At 47.6% G+C, this 22500-nt stretch overlaps 1 protein-coding gene across 1 annotated transcript in view; it reads left to right on the plus strand.

Moving 5' to 3' along the window:
* LOC134059877 (multiple C2 and transmembrane domain-containing protein 1-like) overlaps nt 1–8162 on the plus strand; it is a gene marked incomplete in the record, with an annotated part of 193684 nt that extends 185522 nt beyond the window's left edge. Inside the window, 1 exon segment of the mRNA XM_062516413.1 lies at nt 5351–8162. Coding sequence (XP_062372397.1) covers nt 5351–5422 — 72 coding nt within the window.
* Nucleotides 8163–22500: the final 14338 nt, after the last annotated feature.

Here is a 22500-nt window from a genome sequence, read left to right on the forward strand (position 1 = left end):
TTTTTACTTTTTTTCCCCCCCTCCACCTTCATTTTGAAAGAAGAACCAAATTGCTATCTCACCGTAGTCACTTTTCTAAAAAACAAAACCCTCTTCCCCCTCTTACTCCATTTTTCTTGTCTTCCACTATTATTATTTTATTTCATTTTTTTTTAGAGGGGAGAGGGGGGGGGGGGGGGGGGGGTTCTTCCTCCTGTATTTTTTTCACCCCCTTTCCCTTTAACTAGCGCGTAGCATTATCTTTCCTGGGACAGCTTTGCTTTATTAAAAGGAGGTGAGTGTGTATCTCGCCATGCCGGCTGGCGTTAACTGTCACCTGTGAACGGTAATGGAACCCATGACGGCTGAAGGGGCCCCCCTGTCTGAGGGAGCTCTCTTTGATTGAGCTTTTATTGTTTTCCCTTTTTCCGGAAGCTTCTGTTCCACCGGCGTTGTCACTCTCTGGTAACATTGATAGATGCCAACGCCGTTCCCCGCTCTCGCAAACTTTTTCTTCACACGCTGCGTTTTTTTTTTTTTTTTGGATATCAATTTTAAAACGGTCTGTGATAAAACCACCGCAAAATTCCTAATAATCACCCATTGTCTCGTAAAAGCCAGTGTGTACACAACCTTTTACAATAGGTGAAAGGTGTCTGAATAGCGAGTTTATGTTAGTATGTGCTGTTTTTTATGCATAAGGCCTGTTGGAACCTAATTGGCACACACTAGTGAAATATGCCTGTGTAATTCTCGTGACCACTGCAGACTCTGCAATATGGTTACGGTTACGGGTTACGGGTTATGGTATTTAGCAGACGCTTTTGTCCAAAGCATTTGTACAATATGTGAAGAAAAAAAAAATCCTGGTGACCAATTAAAGAAATGACCTCAGAGATGCCCAGCATGTTTGTCCACCGGTTGCTCTGATGGGGCGTGGAGAGCATTTATGCAGCGGCACTTTCCATGACGAGGCGGGATGCGATGCGACGATGGGGGAATTGAGAGTGCGAGGGGTACGATTCAATCCGACAGCGTCAGCATCAGCATGCCGTGTTTTGCTCTGAAACACATGTGATGCCCATCTGTGATGTGGGCGCAGGGGGAGTGGGCACTGTACTCCGTCTGACAATGTCCCATAATTCTCTTTGTCTCTCTCCGTGCCACTCCGACAAAGGCCGCACGTCATGTTCGGCGCTGATTGATGCTGATGGTGGATGCCATGTCAGCATCGCCCACTTTGAGCCCACAGCGCTTATGGGACTCCCCCAGATGACGTCAGTGGTGTGTGACAGTCTAATCCACGACTGGCCTTACGTTGTAAAACTTTCACATAACTTCGACTCGTGATATTTGGCCGCTCGTTTGAAGCTTGTTAATGTACCATTCGATGTCCACAGATTTACTCCTAAAGGAAATGCACCATTTCCAAGCTATGTACTGTAGTATAACACTATAGCAAGTAAAGGCTGAGACAGAGGCAATTTGACCAAAAATACATTGGACATCACACTCATTTGCAGTAAAATATTTTTTTTTAAATGAATTTGAGAAAAACATTGGCATTTCTTTGTACTTAGAGGTGCTATGAGATCTCACCAGCAGAAAAGCATGTTGATTGGTTGTTGATGTGTTGTTGTCATGTTCCTGTCAATCACACAAAGTGGTAGGGATGTTAGAAAAACTCATTGGGTCTGACATAAAACAGAGTCTCTTATTAACTTCTTACTGATCCAAATGAGAGTAAGAGAGATAGATAAATAGATAGAGAGAGAGAGGGAGAGACAGAGAGAGAGAGAGAGAGTAAGAGAGATGGATAGAGAGAGAGACATATTGAGACAGAGAGGGAGAGAGAAGAGAGAGAGATGTAAATGAGACCCAAGTCTTGGCCAGACGGAGATTATGTTTGTTTGTGTTGATTACTCTTTGTCACTACTGCCTTTGCATAAAGCTTATCAAAATGAAAGCCGTCTGTGTTTGTTCCAAAACAGAAGCATTCTTTTTTTTGGTTTGGTCATAGTCTGATTTCATTCTATTTAATCTTTTATATATATATATATATATATATATATATATATATATATGTTTTTTTTTTTACCAAGTGGGACTCTTTTAACTTTCCTTTTTTGTAATGTGGCCTGTTTGCTGTTGAGTCCATGGATCCTCTATTCTCTGTACCCCCCCCCACACACACCTCCCTCTCCCCCTCTCCCCCCCTCCTCCCTGTAGGCTGCAGTGTGTAATCTGGCCCGGGCAGGGTTGCTGGTGGGTTAGGGCCAGCTCGGAGACTCAGACCGGTCACCAAGCGTTTATCTCTCCTTCCCAGCCTCACCTCCCTGCGTCCCTGTTCCTCCGCCAGGTTAAGTCGCTCCCCCCGTGCTCCTCTTCGGGCCCCAGGGGCCAGCCAGACCGGTTTGAGCCTGCCCCCCTTTTTCGCATTCAGGGGCTGCTGTGTCGCACACACACACACACACACACACACATACACACACACACACACACACACACACACAGAAACACACACACACCGTCCTCCCCTTCCCAGACCTCCACCCCTTCAACCAACAAGTGACCAGCTCCGTCTGCGGCAGGATCCAGGATCCGTGCCTAATGCATTAGCCCATCTTTCCGGTGCTCATTCATTATGCTGGATTTGAGAGGAGAGGAGAGGTTACACAATGTCTGGATTTTTTTGTGTGTCTCTCCCCCCCCCCCCCCCCCCTCCTCCCTCTCTCTCTTGCTTAGCAGCCAACTTTGAACTGTTGTGGCGAGGACTGGGAAAGGAGGGGAGGGGGGGGGGGGGGGGCGAGAGAAAAAAGCTGATTAAAATGAAATCTGCTCCATGGAAGATGTTGTTGAGCAGCGGAGCAAATCTCCAACATGCCCTTTCCTTAACCTTTCTGGAAAAGGTCTCCATGCTTACTTGAGCAGTGTTTTGTCTCTCCTGCAGATTAGACGTGCTGTTTATGTCTGTTCGCACTCGAGGTTTGTAAACAGAGACCAACAGTACTCAACTGCACATATTCTTAGACTTTTTTTGGTTGTCATTCACTGGATTTGGGGAGTCCATTCATCCGTGTGTCAGATTGTTGTGGATTAAATGAAATGTGTTGATTTCGTACTTGTGCCACAGTGAATAGATATAACCTTTTTCTTTTTGCACTATACACTATAGTGCACCATACTAAAGCAGTCATTCGTAGTACAGTATACCACAGAACAGTCTTTTGTAGTATATATAATATACATACGCAGTGTCATGACCCTGAGATCCTTTTCTTAGTATACAATCCTTAAGCAGTCTTTTGTGCTATACCTAAGCAGCCTTTTATAGTGTACTGTGTCTAAGCAGTCATTTGTAGTATACTATGCCTAAGCAGTCATTTGTAGTATCCTACTGTATACCTAAGCCGTCCTTTGTAGTACCTGAGCCTGAGATCCTTTTCTTTGTGTATGATCCGTAAGCAGTCATTCGTAGCACACTATATCTAAGCAGTCATTTGTAGTATACTATACCTACGTAAGCAGTCATTTGTAGTACACTATACCCAACCCATATTTTGTAGTACCTGAGCCTGAGATCCTTTTCTTATTGTATGATCCCTAAGCAGTCTAATGTAGTACACTATCCCTAAGCAGTCATTTGTGGTGCACTGTGTCTAAGCAGTCATTTGTAGTGCACTGTGTCTAAGCAGTCATTTGTAGTATACTACTGTATACTTGAGCAGTCATTTGTAGTACACTATACTTGAGCAGTCATTTGTAGTACACTATACCTACATTAAGTAGTCTTATGACACTGAGATCCTTTTCTTTTGCAGTATGCTCTCCCTAAACAGTCCTGTTATAGCCTGGAATACCCGTATGAACCTTTGGCAAATTTGGGATTTACTCTGCGGGTCTGTCTGGCCAAGAGGCCATTGACGTCCATTTCCAATGTTCCAAAAACCCGGCTAACCCAATCCTGAATGGGCGTGTATTTGCTTTGGAATTGAGTAAACAACTGCATTTAAAACCTTCACTTACAAGATTGCTGCACTTCTGTAAGGATTCGATAAGAGTTTAATGCACCAATTTAGTTTAATTTCACTGGTACTTGCGACCCTGCTGGAAGGCATAAGTCAATGAACTCTTTCCAGACCCACTCTCAATCTCAATCTCAATCTCTACTGAGAAGGTGTCTGGTGTCAATGAGGCCAGACTTGTCACTGAGAATTTACTACTGTGTTAAGCATTTTGTAAACCATTCCCTTATCTCTGCTCGGGGGGCGGTGGTAGTGCGGTGGTTAAGGAGCTGGTCCTAGCGTGCAGTAGCCTGAAAGTTGTTGGTTCAATTCCCAGCTTCCACCATGGTGACCTTGAGCAAGGTACTGTACTTAACCCCAAATTGTTCCGGGGTTAATGTAGTCCCTATTACATATAGTACAATAGTATACATACTGTATGTATGTGTCACTTCGGGCAAAAAAAGTGTCTGCTAAATATAATGTAATGCTCCTCTATTTTCAATTGAGTAACTAGACATGACACCAGTTGTTACATTTTTACTCTGTTACTAGGTCTTTGGGAAGGTGGTACGTGGAATGATTCTATTTAGTGATAACAGTATTTCCTGTGAAATGCCATTTTTGTGATCTCTAACAGAAGTTGCAGATTTATCTAAGGGAGCCGGGAAGATATATTCACTCATGAAGAAATATGTTTCAACCTGTCAGGCATAATGATACCAGAACCCTGCCTGGTAGAAAGCACTTGAAAGAAGTATTTTTGTGGTCTTAATCTCTTCTGCATCGTACCATTTTTTCGGAAAGCAGATTTTGCACGATGACAGCTCTATTCGTACTGATAACATTACAGAGACATTACGCATTCTCGCCGGGGTGAGTGATTCAGGCATCCTCATGCAGAGGTGACTGTAAAGTAGACATCCAGGATATGGTGGAGTAGTATCAGTTTCTTGTCTGCATAGCGCTCTCTCTCTCTCTCTCTCTCTGTCTCTCTCCCGCTACTTTCTCTCTACTCTCTCTCTTCTCTCTCTCTCTCTCTTTCTCCCTCTACTCTCTCTCTCTCACTTACTCTCTCTCTCTCTCTACTCTCTGTCTCTCACTTACTCTCTCTCTACTCTATCTCTCTCTCTCCCTCTCTCTCTCTCTCTCCCCCTCTCCCCCAAATATGTGTGAGGAGCCAAGCCCTGCTCTGTTTGTTAGTCCGAGCCCCCGGGCCTTTCTTTCCAGCAGATGAGGAGAAGGTTCCCATGCTATCACAGCACAGTCAGTATGCACCTGATGATGACTCCTGTACGTGTGTGTGTCTGTGTGTCTGTGTGTGTGTGTGTCCGTGTGTGTGTGTGTGTCCGTGTGTATTTTAACAGGTGCAGTATCGAGAGCTGAAACCGGAGCCCGGCCATAGCCCAAATAAAAGAAAGAAAAATAACCCGGGATAGCCGCTTCCCGCCACCCCAGCGGCCCCCCCGACTCCCACGTAAACCCTCCTCCTGTGGAGTCTTTCTCAGCAGCCACTTTGCCAAGGAGGAGAGAGAGAGAGAGAGAGAGAGAGAGAGAGAGAGAGAGAGCAGCGAACAGACGAGAAGAAACGGCGATGGACTGAGAGAAGAGAACTTTTGTCTTTCTTTCTTTCCTCTGTCTCACCCCTCACCCCTCTCTGACCTCTTGTCATCGTCATTTTGGCCCTTCTGTTTTGTACAAATGGAAGTCAAATTGCCGTCGTGAAACAACAGGACCTCTTCTCTCTCTGTTGTCATGATGGCAGCTCTGATTAAGGTCCTTTTGGTGGTTGGATGCCACGTGACTCCACACAATGACATGGACAGTTTTAACAGCCATAGCTCCAGTGGTGAGAGATGCTACTCGGTGAATGCGAGTGTTTGTTTGACTGAAGACATCCTCCTCGCATGTACTTGGTCTCCATGACCAACATGTTGGATGCTCTGGTGTCAAATGTGTTTGATTGGCCATGTTCAGATTATAAGCAACAGAGTACTTTTTTTTTTTTTTAAGAAAGACACCATGGATTCCTTCTCTTTTAGAATTCATTTTGGTTTACAAAAAAAGGAAAAAAAAACAAAACGAAACAAAACAAAACAAAAAAGAGTAAGCTAACGCACTGGACTGAACATCTGTTTCTACATTTGGACTTTGATGAATCTACACTACTGTGCTATGTGCTCTTTATTATTTTGTAGTGGAGAATGCCAGTCTTTTGGTCTTTTTTTTGGTTGTTGTTGTTGTTGGAGCCTGCATGAACACAATAGCCTTAGAGATCCTCGTGCTCCAGCCAGCGATGACATTTACCCGCTCAAGCGCGCCCGCTCGTGTGCCAGCCCCCTCTGTGTGTCGCTCCGCTCCGCTCTGCTCGCGGGTTAAAGAGACCAAATGGCCAGTGCAGAGCCTGCCCTCTGAGAGACGGAGAGAGAGAGCGAGGGATGGAGAGAGAGAGAGAGAGAGAGAGAAAGAGAAAGAGAGAGATTGTTACAACGGCAAGCCCCCTTGTGATGACATAGACCCATCGGCCGTATTTCAGAGCCTTCATCAGGCATCAAACGATGCCCCCCTCCTCTCCTCCTCTCCCTCCCTCCCTCCTCTCCTCCTCTCCCTCCCTCCCTCCCTCCCCTCCTCTCTCCTGTGGGCTTGCTGCTTGTGGTGCCATGTCGCTGATAGAGATGTCCCCACATGCAGACGCAAACACCAGGCTGCCCGCGAGCCCAGCTGTAATCTCATTTGAAAGGCTGCCTGCTCTGCCCGCTCCCTCGCTCTCATTTCCACTTGTACCACTTCAGTGGGCATCAGCGCTCCCTCTCTCTCTCTCCCTCTCTCTCTCTCTCTCTCTCTCTCTCTTCCTCGCTCTCTTTCTCTCTCTCTTTCTCTCTCTCTCTCTCGTTTTCGCCTGAGGGCAGTGTTCTCTCTCTCCATCTGCCCCACCTCCTTTGCCCAGCACTCAACTTTGATCTCTCTTTTAGGATGTGTGAGAGAGTGTGGTTTGCTTGGCTCTGTTGTATTGTGTGTGTGTGTCTGTGTGTGTGTGTGTGTGTGTGTGTGTGTGTGTGTGTGTGTGTGTGTGTGTGTGTGTGTGTGTGTGCAGCTCTTCACTGCAGTTTTTTGCTGCATCGTCTGCGTCAACATGGAGACAAAAGAGGGAAACTGTCGAATTTTTTTTTTCTCACTCGCTCCCCTCAGTCCCCAGCCCCAAGCGCTCAGAACCCCCCCACACCCCCCACCCCCCGCCCCCACTACCCCCCCAATCCAACTCCCTCCTTCTCTGAGGTCATGTCTGTGTGTTTGGGGGGGAAAGAGTTGCGACTGGGTCCAGGGCTCTTTGCTCAGAAGAGATCAGAAGTCTGTCCATCTGAGACTGCTCGCTATGCAGCTCGAGCCCCTCACAAGGAGCGAAGGAGGGCGAGAGTTGGGCAGAGAGTTTCACTCGTTCGAGTAAACATGGGGGGGGCTCTGTCTCAAAAGGCCAAGCCAGTTTTTTTTTTGCTCCTCGTTAAAGCGCCATACACCCCTGTTAGCTCAGCAGTTCATTCTAAATCCTCTCCGTGCTTTACAGCTTTAGGGGAGATCTGTTAAAGGCTGAATGTGTACGTGTGTAAAATAAGTTTCGAAAAATGTCTGTGGTGGGTAAATATTGTGCGGCGTTTAGCATCCCAACGCTCTCGTCTCTAGCTGTTTTTCTTTATTTTATTTATTTCAACATTTTGAAGATGTCCATGCCGTGTTTGCAAGCAAACCAAAGTGAATTCATGATGAAATAGAACAGAAATGGATATACATATAGAATGTAATGTATCTGTAAAAATGCAAGCAGAAGTAAGCACTTTCATTTGCGACACTTTTAAACTTATTTATTGATTTCCTTTCTTTTCTTAATTGTGTAAATAAGACACTTGATAATTTATCGGTGTATTGTACATGCTTGTAAATGGTCAAATGTTTTCAATTGTTGTATAGATGTTTGTGTGTCCTTTGTATGGATTTGAGCCTGCTGTGTTGCCTGTGACATCATCATACTCCCAGTTGCTGACCAATGAGATTTCAAAGGGCAGAAATGGATATATAAAGGGTAATGAATGAGATGTATCAATGGAGTATCAACAGAATGCAACGGTTGTTATGTCTGCAAATTTTGAAAAAAGTAGAGAAAAAATATTAAATATTTTTTATTGACCTGTGTTCACTTTCTGACATGTTTGTTCGGCTGGCCTCTTGTTTGAGTGTAATCGACATACTGTTTACTTGTTTTATGAATTATATTTCACTCAATTCAGAGGTTATACATATACATCACTAAAGAGTCACTAAATCTGACTCTGTCATTCTTATAAGGACATCCACATCTGCAGCGTCAGCGTATTGATTGAAGGTCAGTCTTTTTTATGCTGATGAACATACACAGAACAGGCTCAAACGGTGACGCAGAAAGTAAATGACACCTACCGTAAAATGATCAAAGGGCTTAACAGAAGGGGATGAAGCATAAATGAATGGCAAGAAGGACGGTGTGAGTCAGTGTAGCCGCTGAGCAGGAATGAATCATGAGTTTGTTTGTCAAGGTAGTGGAACTTGTAGAATGTTCTTTGTGTGTAGTCATGGGGATTATTGGGAAAAGGGGGTGCAAGCTGTGGTGTGTCTTTTCCCTTCTAGAACATCAGAGGCATTCTTACCTGTTTCGTCATGACTGTCTCACAGTCCCCGCGCGGCCGAGCCCCCACTCCTTACCCTCCTCTGTCTGTCGTCACGGTTGCCTTTTTGAATTTGACTCCTTTAATTGGAGAATGGATATCTCAGGGAGGGAAGTCGCTGTCCACCCGGAGCAAACCGACACCTTCAAAGCCTGTCCCCTCTCGCTCAGACGATTTCCCTGCGTTTTTGCTTTCCACTGGTCTGTACACACACACACACACACATACACACACCTGTGTTTCACCCAAAAAATCCCTCTGCACCAAGACGAGCAGGACCTGTGCCTTTGATAAACACACCTCCTGCGTGTACGCACGCTGAAAACCCCTGCAGGAGCACGACCTGTCTTTAATAACCAAACCCAAGCAAGCACACCCACGCTTCCACCCACAAAGACTCACACAGTATGATGAAGGGAACATGTTTCACCCGTTGTGGCGGGGGGGTTCGACCCCCCCCCCTGCCCACCCTCTTCTCTGTGGCCCCTGTCATTTATTAGTCTGGGGTGTCCCCTGTGTTGTCTGATCCCTGCTGTTATTCAATATGGGGTGCGTGCCTGAGTGTGTGTGTGTGTGTGTGTGTGTGTGTATGTGTGTGTGTGTGTGTGTGTGTGTGTGGGAGGGAGCGATGGAGGCTGGTTCTTCTTCTTCGTTCCTCAGCCCCAGCAGCGGGAGGCTGGAGAGGGCCCCATCGGTCGGGCCTGTCTGCGCTAATCACCCCCTCGCACCGAAAAACAGGTCAAGAGCGTCCTCGGCATTATTAATTAGCCCCGGTGACCGGCCATCGCTCTCCGCCTGACAGCCTGCCGACCGCCGCTCGGCTCCGCGGGTTCTAAGCTTACCTTCTCTGTCGGGCTCGAGCTCTCCGCGCCATCCCTCTTCTGCTGCACCGACACACACACACACACACACACACATGCCATCCTCTCCTTCTCCTGCACCTCTTGTACCTCTCCACTCCACACACACACACCCCACACATACTGTGTACACACACACACACACATACGCCATCCTCTCCTTCTCCTGCACCTCTTGAACCCCCCCTCCACACACACACACACACACACACACACACACACACACACACACACACACACACACACACACACACACACACACACACAAACACACACACACACACACACACACACCATCCCCTCCTTCTCCTGGCTCAAACCGGCTGTCTCTGAAGTTAAGAAAGGGGGCGCGCTCAGGAAACGGCCTATCCTTCATGTCAGGGGCGGCTTCTCCCTCTCCGTCTCCCTCTCTCTCTCCCTCTCTCCTTTGTAGGCGCCTTTAACCTGCGGGGCCCAAGTGTCAGAGCCGACGGGTGGAGCAGCGGAGGTGGGGTGGTTGGGGGCAGTAAGGAGGGTGTGTGTGGGGGTGGGTGGGTGCCTCTCATCCCTCACCCCACATGGCGCGCAGATGAGCTCGCTCCATCTCTGTCCTCCGCCGCTGCCGAGACCTCACACATCACGGCCAGCTGCTGACGGAGCGAGCGGGTGGAGCGGGCGGGGGCCCCAGCATGAGAGTCATGGCTGAGGTGAAGCTCCGGAGCGGAGGGGCCCTCCGCGTGAGAGAGAGAGAGAGAGAGAGAGAGAGAGAGAGGAAAAAGCCCCCAGGGCTGGGAGGGATGCTCCAGCAGGGCTGATAAATGCCAAGATGTTCCGTATAACCAGCTTTCAGTGTTGTTGTTTTTTTTTTTAGCTTTTTAGTCGAATGTTCAGCAGTGATGTCTGAATGTTGAATTCTCCATGTTACAATTAGTGCAGATTTGCAGATTTTGTGAAGTTTGAAGTGATTTTTTGTTGGTATTTTGGAGCTGTAGGAAGACTGTACCTGGATTTTTGGTAAATGTTTAAAAAATGTTTTTAGAATGCTGGGAACCTCCAGTTGTATTCATACTGGATTCACATTAGACAGTGTAAGAATGTTTTGTGTGGTAATCTTAATGTAGCTATATGCGTGATTCTTATATTTGCAGTTCAGTCTTCAGTTAAGACTAATAGCAGCACTTGTGTTAAAAGTTAAAAAGTGTGAGAATACCAACTACTGCAAGACCAATTATTCAGAAATTAAATATTCAAACTTTTTTAATTAACACTTGAAATACAGAAATAGTTAGCTTTTATTTGTATCTAAACTGTACACAGTTGCTGTACAACATAAAATAAAATAGGGTGTCAAAAACGATGCTAATCTTGTGCAAAACAATGCAACTATATGCAACACTATCAAGGTACAACATGGAGATTCAGAGCCTCCATTTTGTTTCGATGCGCTCTCTCTCGTCAGGGTTGCCGTGCGGCTGCCCAATCAAACGGCGGCGTCCCCCTCCAGCAGCTGCTGTCCGTCGGCGTGCAGGTCCTCCAGCAGCTGGACGAGGAGTCGCGTGTGCGGCGCCTGGCATCGCCTCAGCGCCGGCGCCAGCGTGCCCACGTGCCGCCCCATGCCCAGCAGCGTCTCCAGGTCGTGGGCCAGCTGTGCCGCCCTGCCGTTGGCCCACCCGCCGGCGAGCGCCCGGCCCCCGGGGTCGGCGACGGGCGACGGCGACGACGACAGCGGTGGCGGCGGCGGCGGGCGCAGGAGCAGCAGCGTTCGGACGTGTCCCGGGGCGAGGCGGAGCGGAAGGCTGGCGCAGCCGGGCAGGTCTCGCTCCTGCTGGTAGCTGAGCAGCAGGCACGCCAGCAGGCACGAGCACGTCTCCGCCAGCGGCAGGTCCTGCACGTCGCGCGCCGACGCGTCGCCCTCGGTGGCGCAGCGCCGCAGCTCCTCGCGCAGCGTCCCCGCGGGAACCAGGTCCAGGGGAGCGCGGCCGAAGTTATCGCGGAGCTGGAGAATAGCGTCACCTGAGGAGACAGGTGTCAGACTTTTAACAGCGAGAAGAAAACTCATTGACTTGCATTAATGGCTCTTGAAGAAAAAAACACTACATTACCCATAAGTCAATTTGGATCAACAACATAGGGCAAGCTGGAAATGATGCATGATGCATGTTTGAGGCAAGATATGGAGTCTTTGAACAAACAAACTGCAATTTCTAGTTCTAAACTGATGGTTAATGTGGCCAGTGGTTCAGTAATGAGTTCCATACATCTCACTGCCAAGCCAGCATACAGTACACCAGAATTCAGTTGTACTTTAGCGTTGTAAAGTCCTACATCTAAATAGTGCAATGGTACTTGAAACCACTTCATACATATCCATCTATTGCATGGTGTTGCCATATGGGAGCAGTTCATTATCTAAGTGTCTCTAATTGGCAGTAACACAAAACCTATATTTTACTATTTATGTGAGAAGGGGACTTTAAGCAAGATGTTGCTACTGTCTACTCCCGTCTGTCCTCGAATCATCATAGCTTTAAACTTCACAACAAACTGGTGCAAGTGCTATATAATAATAAATAAATAAATAAATAAAACGGGGACTACTTCATAGTAGAGTACAAATATCTGCACACAATCCTTTGATGATTATCAAGACATTAAAATGCCTTTGTGCATGAAAGACTTGTCACATACAGTATAAAGAGTTGGAATGTCAGGGACACTTAGAGTACATGCCTTATGTGCCTACTTGCACACTTCAAATACTTAGTTTAAGTATATGGTGCAGGTATTGGGACAATACAAACCATTGACAAGTAGGCACAATGCAAGTAAGTGCTCAGTGCACACTAGCAGTCTACGGAGTACTGACGTACTGTAAGTAGGTTTGAGACACAGTCTTAGACTATGAACACGAACACTATGAACACGCACGCATACCGAAGGCATTTCTGGTGGCGCAGAGCTAAACTTTGAGCGAATCGAGGACAACTTGAGGACAAAACAAAAATGTTGAGAAAGTTCTACAATCGACATTTTGTAGAGCATTCCATTTTTTTCATTTTCATTTCAAAGCGCCTGTGTTGGTTTTTGAACATTTCAACCTGAAATAGTCTAGGCACCGATTGAAAAGGGTCTATAGGAACTGCACTGAAAATGTAAAGAAATTCAGTCATTGTTGTAGAATTCATTGTCGTACAATTCATTGTTGAAAAGCTCAATGCTGCACACACGTGCACGTGCCCACCTACACACACATATACTGGGAGACAGAATGGTTCTTCAACAGACACTGGTTCCACACGCCTCTGGTCTGGTTGGTTTAGTCAAGTTTGAAGTGAGGGCTCTTCACTTTCCACACAAGATTATTTCTGTAGTAGGCTCACAACACTTGATTCCACTTGACCACTCCAACTTTCTATAGTGTTACAGTACAGGCACTTTTCGAAGAAGTCTAAGGGAATTGTACCTTGAATGTCTGTGGGTACTCAGGCAGCCTCCCTCCTTCCCAATTCCCCTTTAGATGTGCTAGAGTTGTTCTCCAATAGCAAACTGAACTTGGACTAACAAAAGCCAGGTCAAGGTGCTAGGGGTGGGTCAAACCAATGAACAAAATAAAATATACAATAAAAAATAAAAGAAGACCTTCCCCCCTCAATGTGTCAGGAGTGCTGAGAAATAGAACACATTTCTCTGTCAGACTTTTTACACAAACACACCTACCGACCCACACACACACACACAGACACACCTATCGGAACACACACACACACAAAAGCCAACTCTCTCTTTCTATCTCTCTCCCTCCCTCCCTCCCTCCCTCCCTCCAACACATCTCCAGAGCGTAGTCAGATGTCAGCGTAGTCACAGTAGGATGTGGGGAGAGAAGGTCCTTTGCCTCCATCTGCATAAATTGATGGATGAATCTGCATGCACTTTCCTCATCCCGAGGGGGGGTGTGCATGGAGAGAAGGGGTCGGTGGGGGGGTCAGGGTGCGGGCCAAGGTCAGTGTTAGAGCCGTCCTTAATGGCCAAACGGCCCTCCTCGGATCAAGGGGAGTCGGTGGAGAAGAGCCAGGGGACGGGATCTTTGTTTCAGGTCATTATCACAACCCCCACCCACCTCACCCCCCCAGCCCTCGTCCTGACTGATTCAGTCCTTGCCCCTCGACATCTGAGGAGGGGAGGCCGACCCCGGCCGGATCGTCGGTGGGCTCCGACGGAGGTGTGTGCCCTACTTAACAAGCCCTGGTTGACGAGGGGCCGAACACAGATATTCCTGAGGTGGGCAAGAATTTCAGCAGCAGCAGCAGCAGCAGCAAGGGGCAAAGAACTCTGTGTGACCTTCACCATAGAGAAGAGATCCTTGATTTGCTTCATGCGTGTCTTGCGTCTTATGATGAATTGCCTGAAGGACAGTAGTGTGTACAGTGTGTCTGTGTGTGTGTGTGTGTGTGTGTGTGTGTGTGCACACTGTACACGTGTGCCAGCGCAAGTATGCATGGATTCCCTCCCACCCCCACTTCATTTCATGAGGATGTCCTTCAAAACATGCCAGCACATTTTCTTAGATGCTAAACCTTCGAAACTAAATCAAACCAATCCCCGGCAGAAGTGTCTTGTTTGTTTCAAGTACCATCAAAACAATTCTTGACACTCTAGAAAAAAAAAGGGGCAACATGCTGAAAAAAAAAAAAAGTTGACTTTCCGCAGGAAATCAAAATACCACTTTATGTTTCGTCGATGATGTAGCTTCTCCAGTCATGAATTGTACATTATAGTGCCTACTGAAGTGCATCACACAGCACAATCACTGAGGATTGAAAGAGTCACATAAAACGAGCTGACATTACAGAATGAGAAAAATTCACACCACAGTAGCTGCATCTACATATCGCGTCGACGTTAATGACAGCAAAAAAAATCACATTCATTCAAGCCGCGGAAAAAACAAACTACAAAACACAAAACTTTTCGGGAAAACGCTAAATGTTAACGGCGTACAGCCGAGTTTGAGTCGAGAATCAGATTAATGCAGTCACACTCGTCCCCACTCTCTTAGCTAGCGGTGTGTCGTAACGCATGGTAGACAATGTGCAGGCCTCCCCAACAATTGGTTAATGGAGCTCAACATAAAAAAGGCCCGCATTTAGTTTGACGACGGCACACGTTGTTTAGCCGGCGGCACTTCCGAACATGTTCCTAGAGATTGTACGTGAGGCAACACATCGCCCCAAAACTCAGCACTTGGTGCGGACTATGTCATGCTGCAGTGCACTTGATAGATTTAACGCACGTCTGTTTTCTCTCTTGTACCTACAGTACAGTACAAGAGACGACTACGTCCATCTGCTAGGAATTAACTCCAAAAACCGTGATGAAAGTTTGTGGTCTGTCGTGTTGTGCCTGGGCTTTTATGGCTGCACCGAGTCTACCCTTCCTAGACGGAGGCTCGTGGGCGGGTAGGGGAGGTGTGTGTGTGTGTGTGTGTGTGGGGGGGTTGGTCGGGAGGGGATGGGGTAGGTGATGGGGGTAAGTATGTCAGGTGTGAACAGAGCAAACTGCTCCGCTGCGCAGTGCTGAGCTGTGCCCTCCCTCCCTCCCTACCCAGCCCGCCGAGCGACTGCAGGGGACTTATTAAAATACAGGAAATCAGAACGGCACATCGGCGCGGGGTTGTATTGGGGCACCCCCCCCCCCCCCACATACACACACACACTCTCTCTCTCTCCCTCTTTTTTTCCCTCTCTCTCTCCTTCTCATTTCTTTCTTGTGATCCCTCTCTCCCTTGGTTCCCCTGGTTCCCCTCCCTTCCCCGCCATGCAAAGGAGGCCCTGGCCCGAATCAAACCCATCAGCTCGGAAGGAGGCGGCTGCACTCTCTGCCCCCACCTCTCTCTCTCTCTCTCTCCCTCTCTCTCTCTCTCTCTCTCTCCCTCCCTCCCTCCCTCAGTCTCGCGCTCTCTGACGCGCTGGTCCCTACCGCCATGGTGTCAAACTGCCTGACAGGCCGAAACCTGGAATGTGACAAAGGCAGAGATGGGGGTGGGTGGTGGTGGTGGTGTTGGTGGTGTGTGTGTGAGTGTGTGTGTGTGTGTGTGTGTGTGTGGGGGGGGGGGGGGTGGCTGACAAGCATGTGGGGGTCCAGTGGGGGACTCTCTCTCTCTCTCTTTCTCTCCCTCCCTCTCTCTCTCTCTCTCTCTCTCTCTCTCCCTCTCTGCTCCACTGCTCGCCAGCAGCAGGGCTTGATGAATGCAAGTGGCAGGGCGATCTCCCTCCCCCAGGACAATGGAATCAGCACTGCCTATTCTTCACAATGGCTCATGAAATACACATCTGTCAGTGCTTTGCCTCTCTCTCTCTCTCACACACACACACACAGACACACACACCCACACACACACACACATCCCCAACACACACACACACACAGAGGCAGGCAGGCAGGCAGACCCCTTGAGTGAGAGTGGCCAGGGCTTGATATGATATTGGCTCCCACATCACGCAGAGCGATTGAAGTGAGTCCAGGTATTGGCGCGATGTGTCAGATACCCCTGTGCCTCAGATAAACAAAACACCTGAGGGACTCGATGAGAGCGCCGCTAATTATGCACACACACACTGCTGCCCTCTCTCTCTCTCCCTTTCTCTCTCTCCTTCATTCCTCTCCCCCTCTCTCTCTCTCTCTCCCCCCTTCGTTCTTCTCCCCTCTCTCTCTCTCTCTCTCTCTCTCTCTCTCATGGGAAGCAGCAGGGGAATGTGTGTACCTCCCAGACAACCACCACAACAGACAGACCTGACAGAGCAGCCTACACACACACACACACACACACACACACACACACACACACACACACACACACACACACACACACACACACACACACACACACACACACACACACACACAGCAGCAGCAGCAGAAGTGGAGCACAGCAGGCAGCCCTTTTGGCCTTTAGAGGGCAGGCAAAGACTAGAAATAGCAGAGAGTAGAGGTGGCAGGGCTAGAGAGAGAGAGAAAAAAGAGTCAGAGAAAAAGAGAGAGAGGGAGAGAGAAAGAGAGAGAGGGATAGAGAGAGAGAATGAGAGAGAGAGAGGGAGAGAGAACAAGAGTGTAGAGGTGGCAGGGATAGAGAGAAAAAAAGAGTCAGAGAAAAAAAGAGAGAGAGAGAGAGAAAGAGAGAGAGAAAAATAGAGAGAGGGATAGAGAGAGAGAGGGAGAGAGAGAGAAGAGTAACAGAGAGCTGTCCTTCATTCCATTTACCCTCTGCTCTTGAGAGCCCAGTGAATGGAGCGGAGCCGGAAGAAAGGGCCACTGTGCAGTAAACGTCCAGCCAGTCAGTGACCGATGCTTTTCCGCGCCGCAGGAGGCCTCAAACACTTTGTAGGATTTGCAGGTAGCCAAACACTATACCTCTAAATGCAGCTCTCTATGGTGAAATTACCATAGCGGGGGGGCTCAAGATAGTACAATCTGCAGTTGGATAGTGCGAGTGTGTGTGTGTGTGACCGTTCCTACCTGACGCTGTCAATGCATGGTTCAGTGGGGGGGGGAGGAAATGACTGGGCAATTATGTCTTTAACGTAGATAAAAAAAAAAAAAGACATAAAGCACTTGACATACACAATACTTGTTCTACTACCTTACAAATTCATCCATCTTTATTTCAACCGTCTTACTGAACGGGTTCTATCCACTTATCACGGGCCCTAGCTCCATGTGTATTAGCAGGTACATCATCTGCCTTTAGATGAATATATAACATGGAGAGAGTCGGATGGCATACTTTAGCCACAGGAGAGCCACTGTAAATGCTTGAGTGGTCTGTTTAACAGACCTGATGCTGCACGGCTTTCACACAAACTAGCACACAACTGTGCATAATATCAATCGGTCCTGATGCCTGTTGAGGAATATCATTGAAGGGTAGTGTGAGTGTGACATACTTTTCTTTGTACAATTTGTCCATTTCATAAACCGCCATCTATTGATCTGTATGAGGGTTCTATGCTTCTTTCTACCCCTTCAGCTGCTGAAGCCTCGGCAGAGATCTGAATAAGAGAACTACAATTATTCTCATCTCATGAAAGAAGCCAACTGTAGTTTGCACATGCTTCTCTCTGTGTGCGCGCACACACACACACACACACACACACACACACACACACACACACACACACACACACACACACACACACACACACACACACACACACACACACACACACACACACACACACACACACACACACACACACACACACACACACACACACGAACAAACTGTCAAGCTTTTCTCTTTTTATGCTTTATGTCACGTTCTGGCACCAACACTATAGCCTACCCTACATATGGCAAAAAACATGTTTATTCATTATTTGATGCATAATTTCATCACAATCCACCAGCATTGTTACTGACCAAGCAGGCTAAGTAATGTTAGCTTACTCTGTGCTGCTGAGATGTCAATTCTCATATCAACCAAGAACAGCGAACACAACGTCAGTCGATGCATGTTTCAGAAGGAACAGTTGAAGCCACATGCAACTCCATTCGAACTCTGGTCATCAAGCAAATGGCAAAAGTACTACATGGGCGCATAAGACCCACTGCTATCTACAGAGGAAGAGGTACTGTAGCTGAACAGACCATGTTATGAGAGAAGAATAAGGCCAGTAAAGGCAACCCCCTCCCTACACACTCACACACACACACACACTTTAAAAATCACTGAGCAGCTGCCTCTTCACCCTTAGAAGCCTGGAGGAAGAGAGGGCACCACTGGAGCCGGGCACTGCCCAGGGCCATGGCACACTTTCCCTGCCAACAGGGCCCCCGTCTCTGCCCGTGACTCCTGCTCCGCGGGCACCCCGAAGCCCCCGCCCCCTTGCCCCTGCCCTCCGGTCAGCATCATTATTTCATGTTGCAGGGGGGAAGGGCGGCCCTCATCCCGGTGCTCTAATTGAGATGTTGCTCGTTTATAGCTCCTGCTAAGTCAGCAGCCAGTGATTAGCCTCACTGCTACAGTATCTCTGAGCGCTGGCAAAGTGTCTGAGAGATGAACCGAAGCAAAGCCACCACCAACAAACCCCATTCTCCACTGTAGGCTAACCCATTACTTCTTGGAACAGAAACGAAAACTGTTTCATTGAAAATAACAATGTTGTTTCATTTAAAAACAAGTCAAGAGGAGATACTTTAGTAGTATCTGTCTATTTGAAACACAAGAATCAGTGCCGTCTTCAACAAGGTCATTTTCAATTCGAATCTCATCGAATATATCTTGTACACTCGTCATGGGGAGAAATTCCAAATAAAGCTAATTGGAGAGAACGAAGGCTGCGAGAGTTGAGCAAAGTGTGTGTGCGTTGGTGGCGGAGGAGTTATTCCAAAAACCACAAGGGTTGAGGCATCTGTCTCCTGCGTTTCCCCGCGACATTGCCAAAACATCTCGAGTACCCCACCCTGAGACTGTGACACGCGCCACACTCACTTCAAAGCGCATAAAACAGTCGGCAAGTGGCAGGCAAACGGCCTCTCTGCCTGCCTCGCCTGCCGAAGAGCGGTGCGGTGAGCGAGCGCGTGGGGGGGGGGGGAAACGTTTCCGCTGTCACACGTCCTCCCCGTCCTCGTCTTCCGCCGAAAAAAAAAAAAAGACGACGCCGGCGTGCCAGCTTCGCGAGCGCTGCCTTGCCTCGTCTCGTCCCGTCTCGTTTGAGCGATGTTAACATGCGCCACGTGTGCTTGAAGCCTCATACCAGAGGACAGACGCGTCCATAAAATCCACAAGGCCAAGAAGCAACAACGAAAAAAAAAAAGAGAGACAAAGACAAACAAACATAAAGAACTTGTGTTGCACGCCTCCGAAGCCCATGAAAGAAAGTGGTTGTTTTGGCTGCCACTTAAAACAATTCCACTACGGAGTACTGACAACAGCTAGTATAGCCAAGAGCCCACAAGGAGGGCCTTTACACCCAGTGATAAACCAACACACTTCACTTAAATGTGACTGTACGGTTTCAACATTTACCCTACAAAAACAGGAAAAGGCACGCCATGCTTCCACTCATAACTTCGGTAGGGATTACCATGTTGTTGTTATTTCAACCATACATTTCGCTCTTTAGCCGAATTCTTCAAAAAGAACAAACAAAGGATGGATGAGTGATGGAGAGAGAGAGAGAGAGAGATAGCAGTAGGCTTAGTGCACGGGTGGAGTTAAACTTTGCAGAACCCTACCTTAGGCTACCAAACTCTGTTCAAAACAGGATCACAGAGTTCCTACTGAATCATTAACACACACTATACACACACTCACACACAAAAAACACCTCCGCAAAAACATAAACAATGTATTTTTACTGCCTGTTGTTGATCTTTTTCGTCTCGTTCTCCCCATCTCAGAAAACAACCTCACCTCCAAGGTGAGACACCACCTCCAACAAAGCATCTTCGTCCAAAACAAAAAAAGGGTTACGCACAACCCTCGAGCAGGGCTGTGCCTCGCTGCGCTACCGCCGCCGCAGCGCGGCATTGTGGGTATGTTTACATCTCGAAGTGTACATTATGGATGATCTAGCCTGTTGGCCTTTGAGCAGATCAAAGCGCCCGAGCTGGGGCGAGGGAGGATAAGCACAGGTGACAAGCTCCGCTTTGAAATTCAAACAGCTCGCCCCATCAGCCCAGGCTGCCTGGAGCCCATCTAAAGCCATGCATCAACCCACTCAGAATCACCTACATACACATCTCCCTCGGAGCCACTAGCTGACCCAGCTGGGCGCCGAGGGTGACCAGTTGGTGCAGGTCAGAGTTGTTTTAGTACGTGCTGAACCTATTAGCATCTGTGGAACACCATGCTTATTGCCTAGCAACTACAGTACATGTGACATAACACACCAAAGGCTTTAGAGCTGCATGGGAAAGCTAAAGGCTATTAGACCATCTCCATGCAGCTTGATGTTCCCGTGACTACAGTTGCCCATGTTATAAAGTATGAACTTAAAGATAAAGCTGATGTTTACTGTCTCGCTGAAGAGAAATCTGTCTTGGGCATTGGGCATGTTATTAACCAGTTTAAGGTGTGTGGGACTGTAGCCAACCTTGGCTGGATGTGGCTGCGAGAGGAAAATTGACACCAGACTGACAACAGAAAGATAGGGCAAATCAGAAGACAAAGTGCCAAAGAAAACATCCAAGCTGAAGGTACATCAGTGTCCGATAGCACCATCGGTCACTTTTTGGACAAGGGCAGGCTTCTTGGAAGACTTCACGGTTGAAAGAAAAACATAAAAGACTGAGAATCGACTAATGTGCATGTTGTCAAGTCAAAATCCTTCTGGAGAAATAGCTTTTTTGAGTGATGTGACAAAACTAGATCTTCTTTTTTTTTGCAAGTCACATCAGCTCTATATTCACAGACAAAAAATGTGTCCAACAAAAGAACACCACGCCTATTTTGAAAAATGGAGGCAATCAGTTATGTTTTGGTGCCACTTTGGCCTAGGTCTGGCCCAGGGCACAATCAAATCTCAAAATCTGAAGGCGTCCAGTTAAACGTACAGCCTGGTTGTCAGAGAGCTCAGTCTCAGGTCATACTCAGTTCAGGTCCTCCAACAGGATAACGACCCAAAGCGCACATCTAAAAGCACCCAAGAACAGTGGGCTATTCTACAGTGGAAACGTTGCATTTTTTTCATTAAACGGGACAAATTTATCAATGTTGCGGACATTCCTTCCTAAGCTACTCTCCATTTGTCCTGCACCTGCAAGGTGGGATGTGCACACAGCTGCTTTTCTTGTATTCTACAGTGGCCTTCTAGTTTCAAATCATTTCAGAGAGAAATTGAGGCCTTCTCTTTTCGCGTGGAGGGGTACCAACAGTTTCAGCCATGACCGTAGCATGGTACAGTATACTGATTGAGTAATATCACAAAACAAATCTTCTCAATCTCTATAATAGACCATCAAAGCAGATGGGTAGTGCTGGTATCATACATCAAGCTCGTTTATAAGATTTCCCCAAAGGATACGCAGTGTCATAAGGCGATCCATAAAGCTGTGTGTCCTGTCCTGAAGGACCCTGACTCAAGAGTACTGTATGCGCAAATTACAGACAGGCATGAATAGGACAGCTGTGACCCTGGTGATCATTAACAACAGGAGCGTTGATGTTCTTCTCCGAGCCGCTGTAGGCGCACATCTGTATTTGTATTTGCGCGTTTGTGTACTCACCTCCGTGGAGCTTTGAAGCACCAAAACATAACCTGTGGCTCTTATTTACCTCCACGCTGCAGAAATAAAGTGTGTGTTTGTGTGTGTGTGTGTGTGTGTGTGTGTGTGTGTGTGTGTGTGTGTGTGTGTGTGTGTGTGTGTGTGTGTGTGTGTGTGTGTGTGTGTGTGTGTGTGTGTGTGTGTGTGTGTGCGTGTGCGTGTGTGTGTGTTGTGTGTGTGTGTGTGTGTGTGTGTGTGTTGTGTGAACATAATGCATACATTATGTTGTCAGGCCAGAGCAGCGAAGCAATTTTGAATGAGCGGCGTACGCGCACGGATGCATAAATGAAAGCACTGTGTTCTGTGAGTGATCCACAAAGTAGCAGCATTTTAATGACACGATGTGTGATGTGTGTGATGTGATGTGTGTGTGGGTGGGTGGGTAAGTACACATGAGTGTGTGTTTATGTTGTTGTTACCTGTTGTCTGTCTGTGCTCCTCTCTGAATGCTGTGTAATGCAGTTAATGGAAGAATGAGATTGAGAGTGCATGTCTGTTTGTATGTCTGTGTGTTTGCCAAACTCAACTCAACATTACATTTTAATGATACGCGTGTGTGCGAGTGTGTGTGTGTGTGTGTGTGTGTGCGCCCATGTGTGTGAGAGAGTCTGTGTGTGTGTGTGTATGCACGTGTGTGAGTGAGTGAAAGAGACTGTGTGTGTATGTGTGTGTGTGTGTGTGTGTGTGTGTGTGCGCGCATGTGTGTGTGAGAGAGTCTGT

The sequence above is a fragment of the Sardina pilchardus genome, chromosome 16, assembly GCF_963854185.1.
Source record: "Sardina pilchardus chromosome 16, fSarPil1.1, whole genome shotgun sequence".
NCBI lineage: Eukaryota > Metazoa > Chordata > Actinopteri > Clupeiformes > Clupeidae > Sardina > Sardina pilchardus.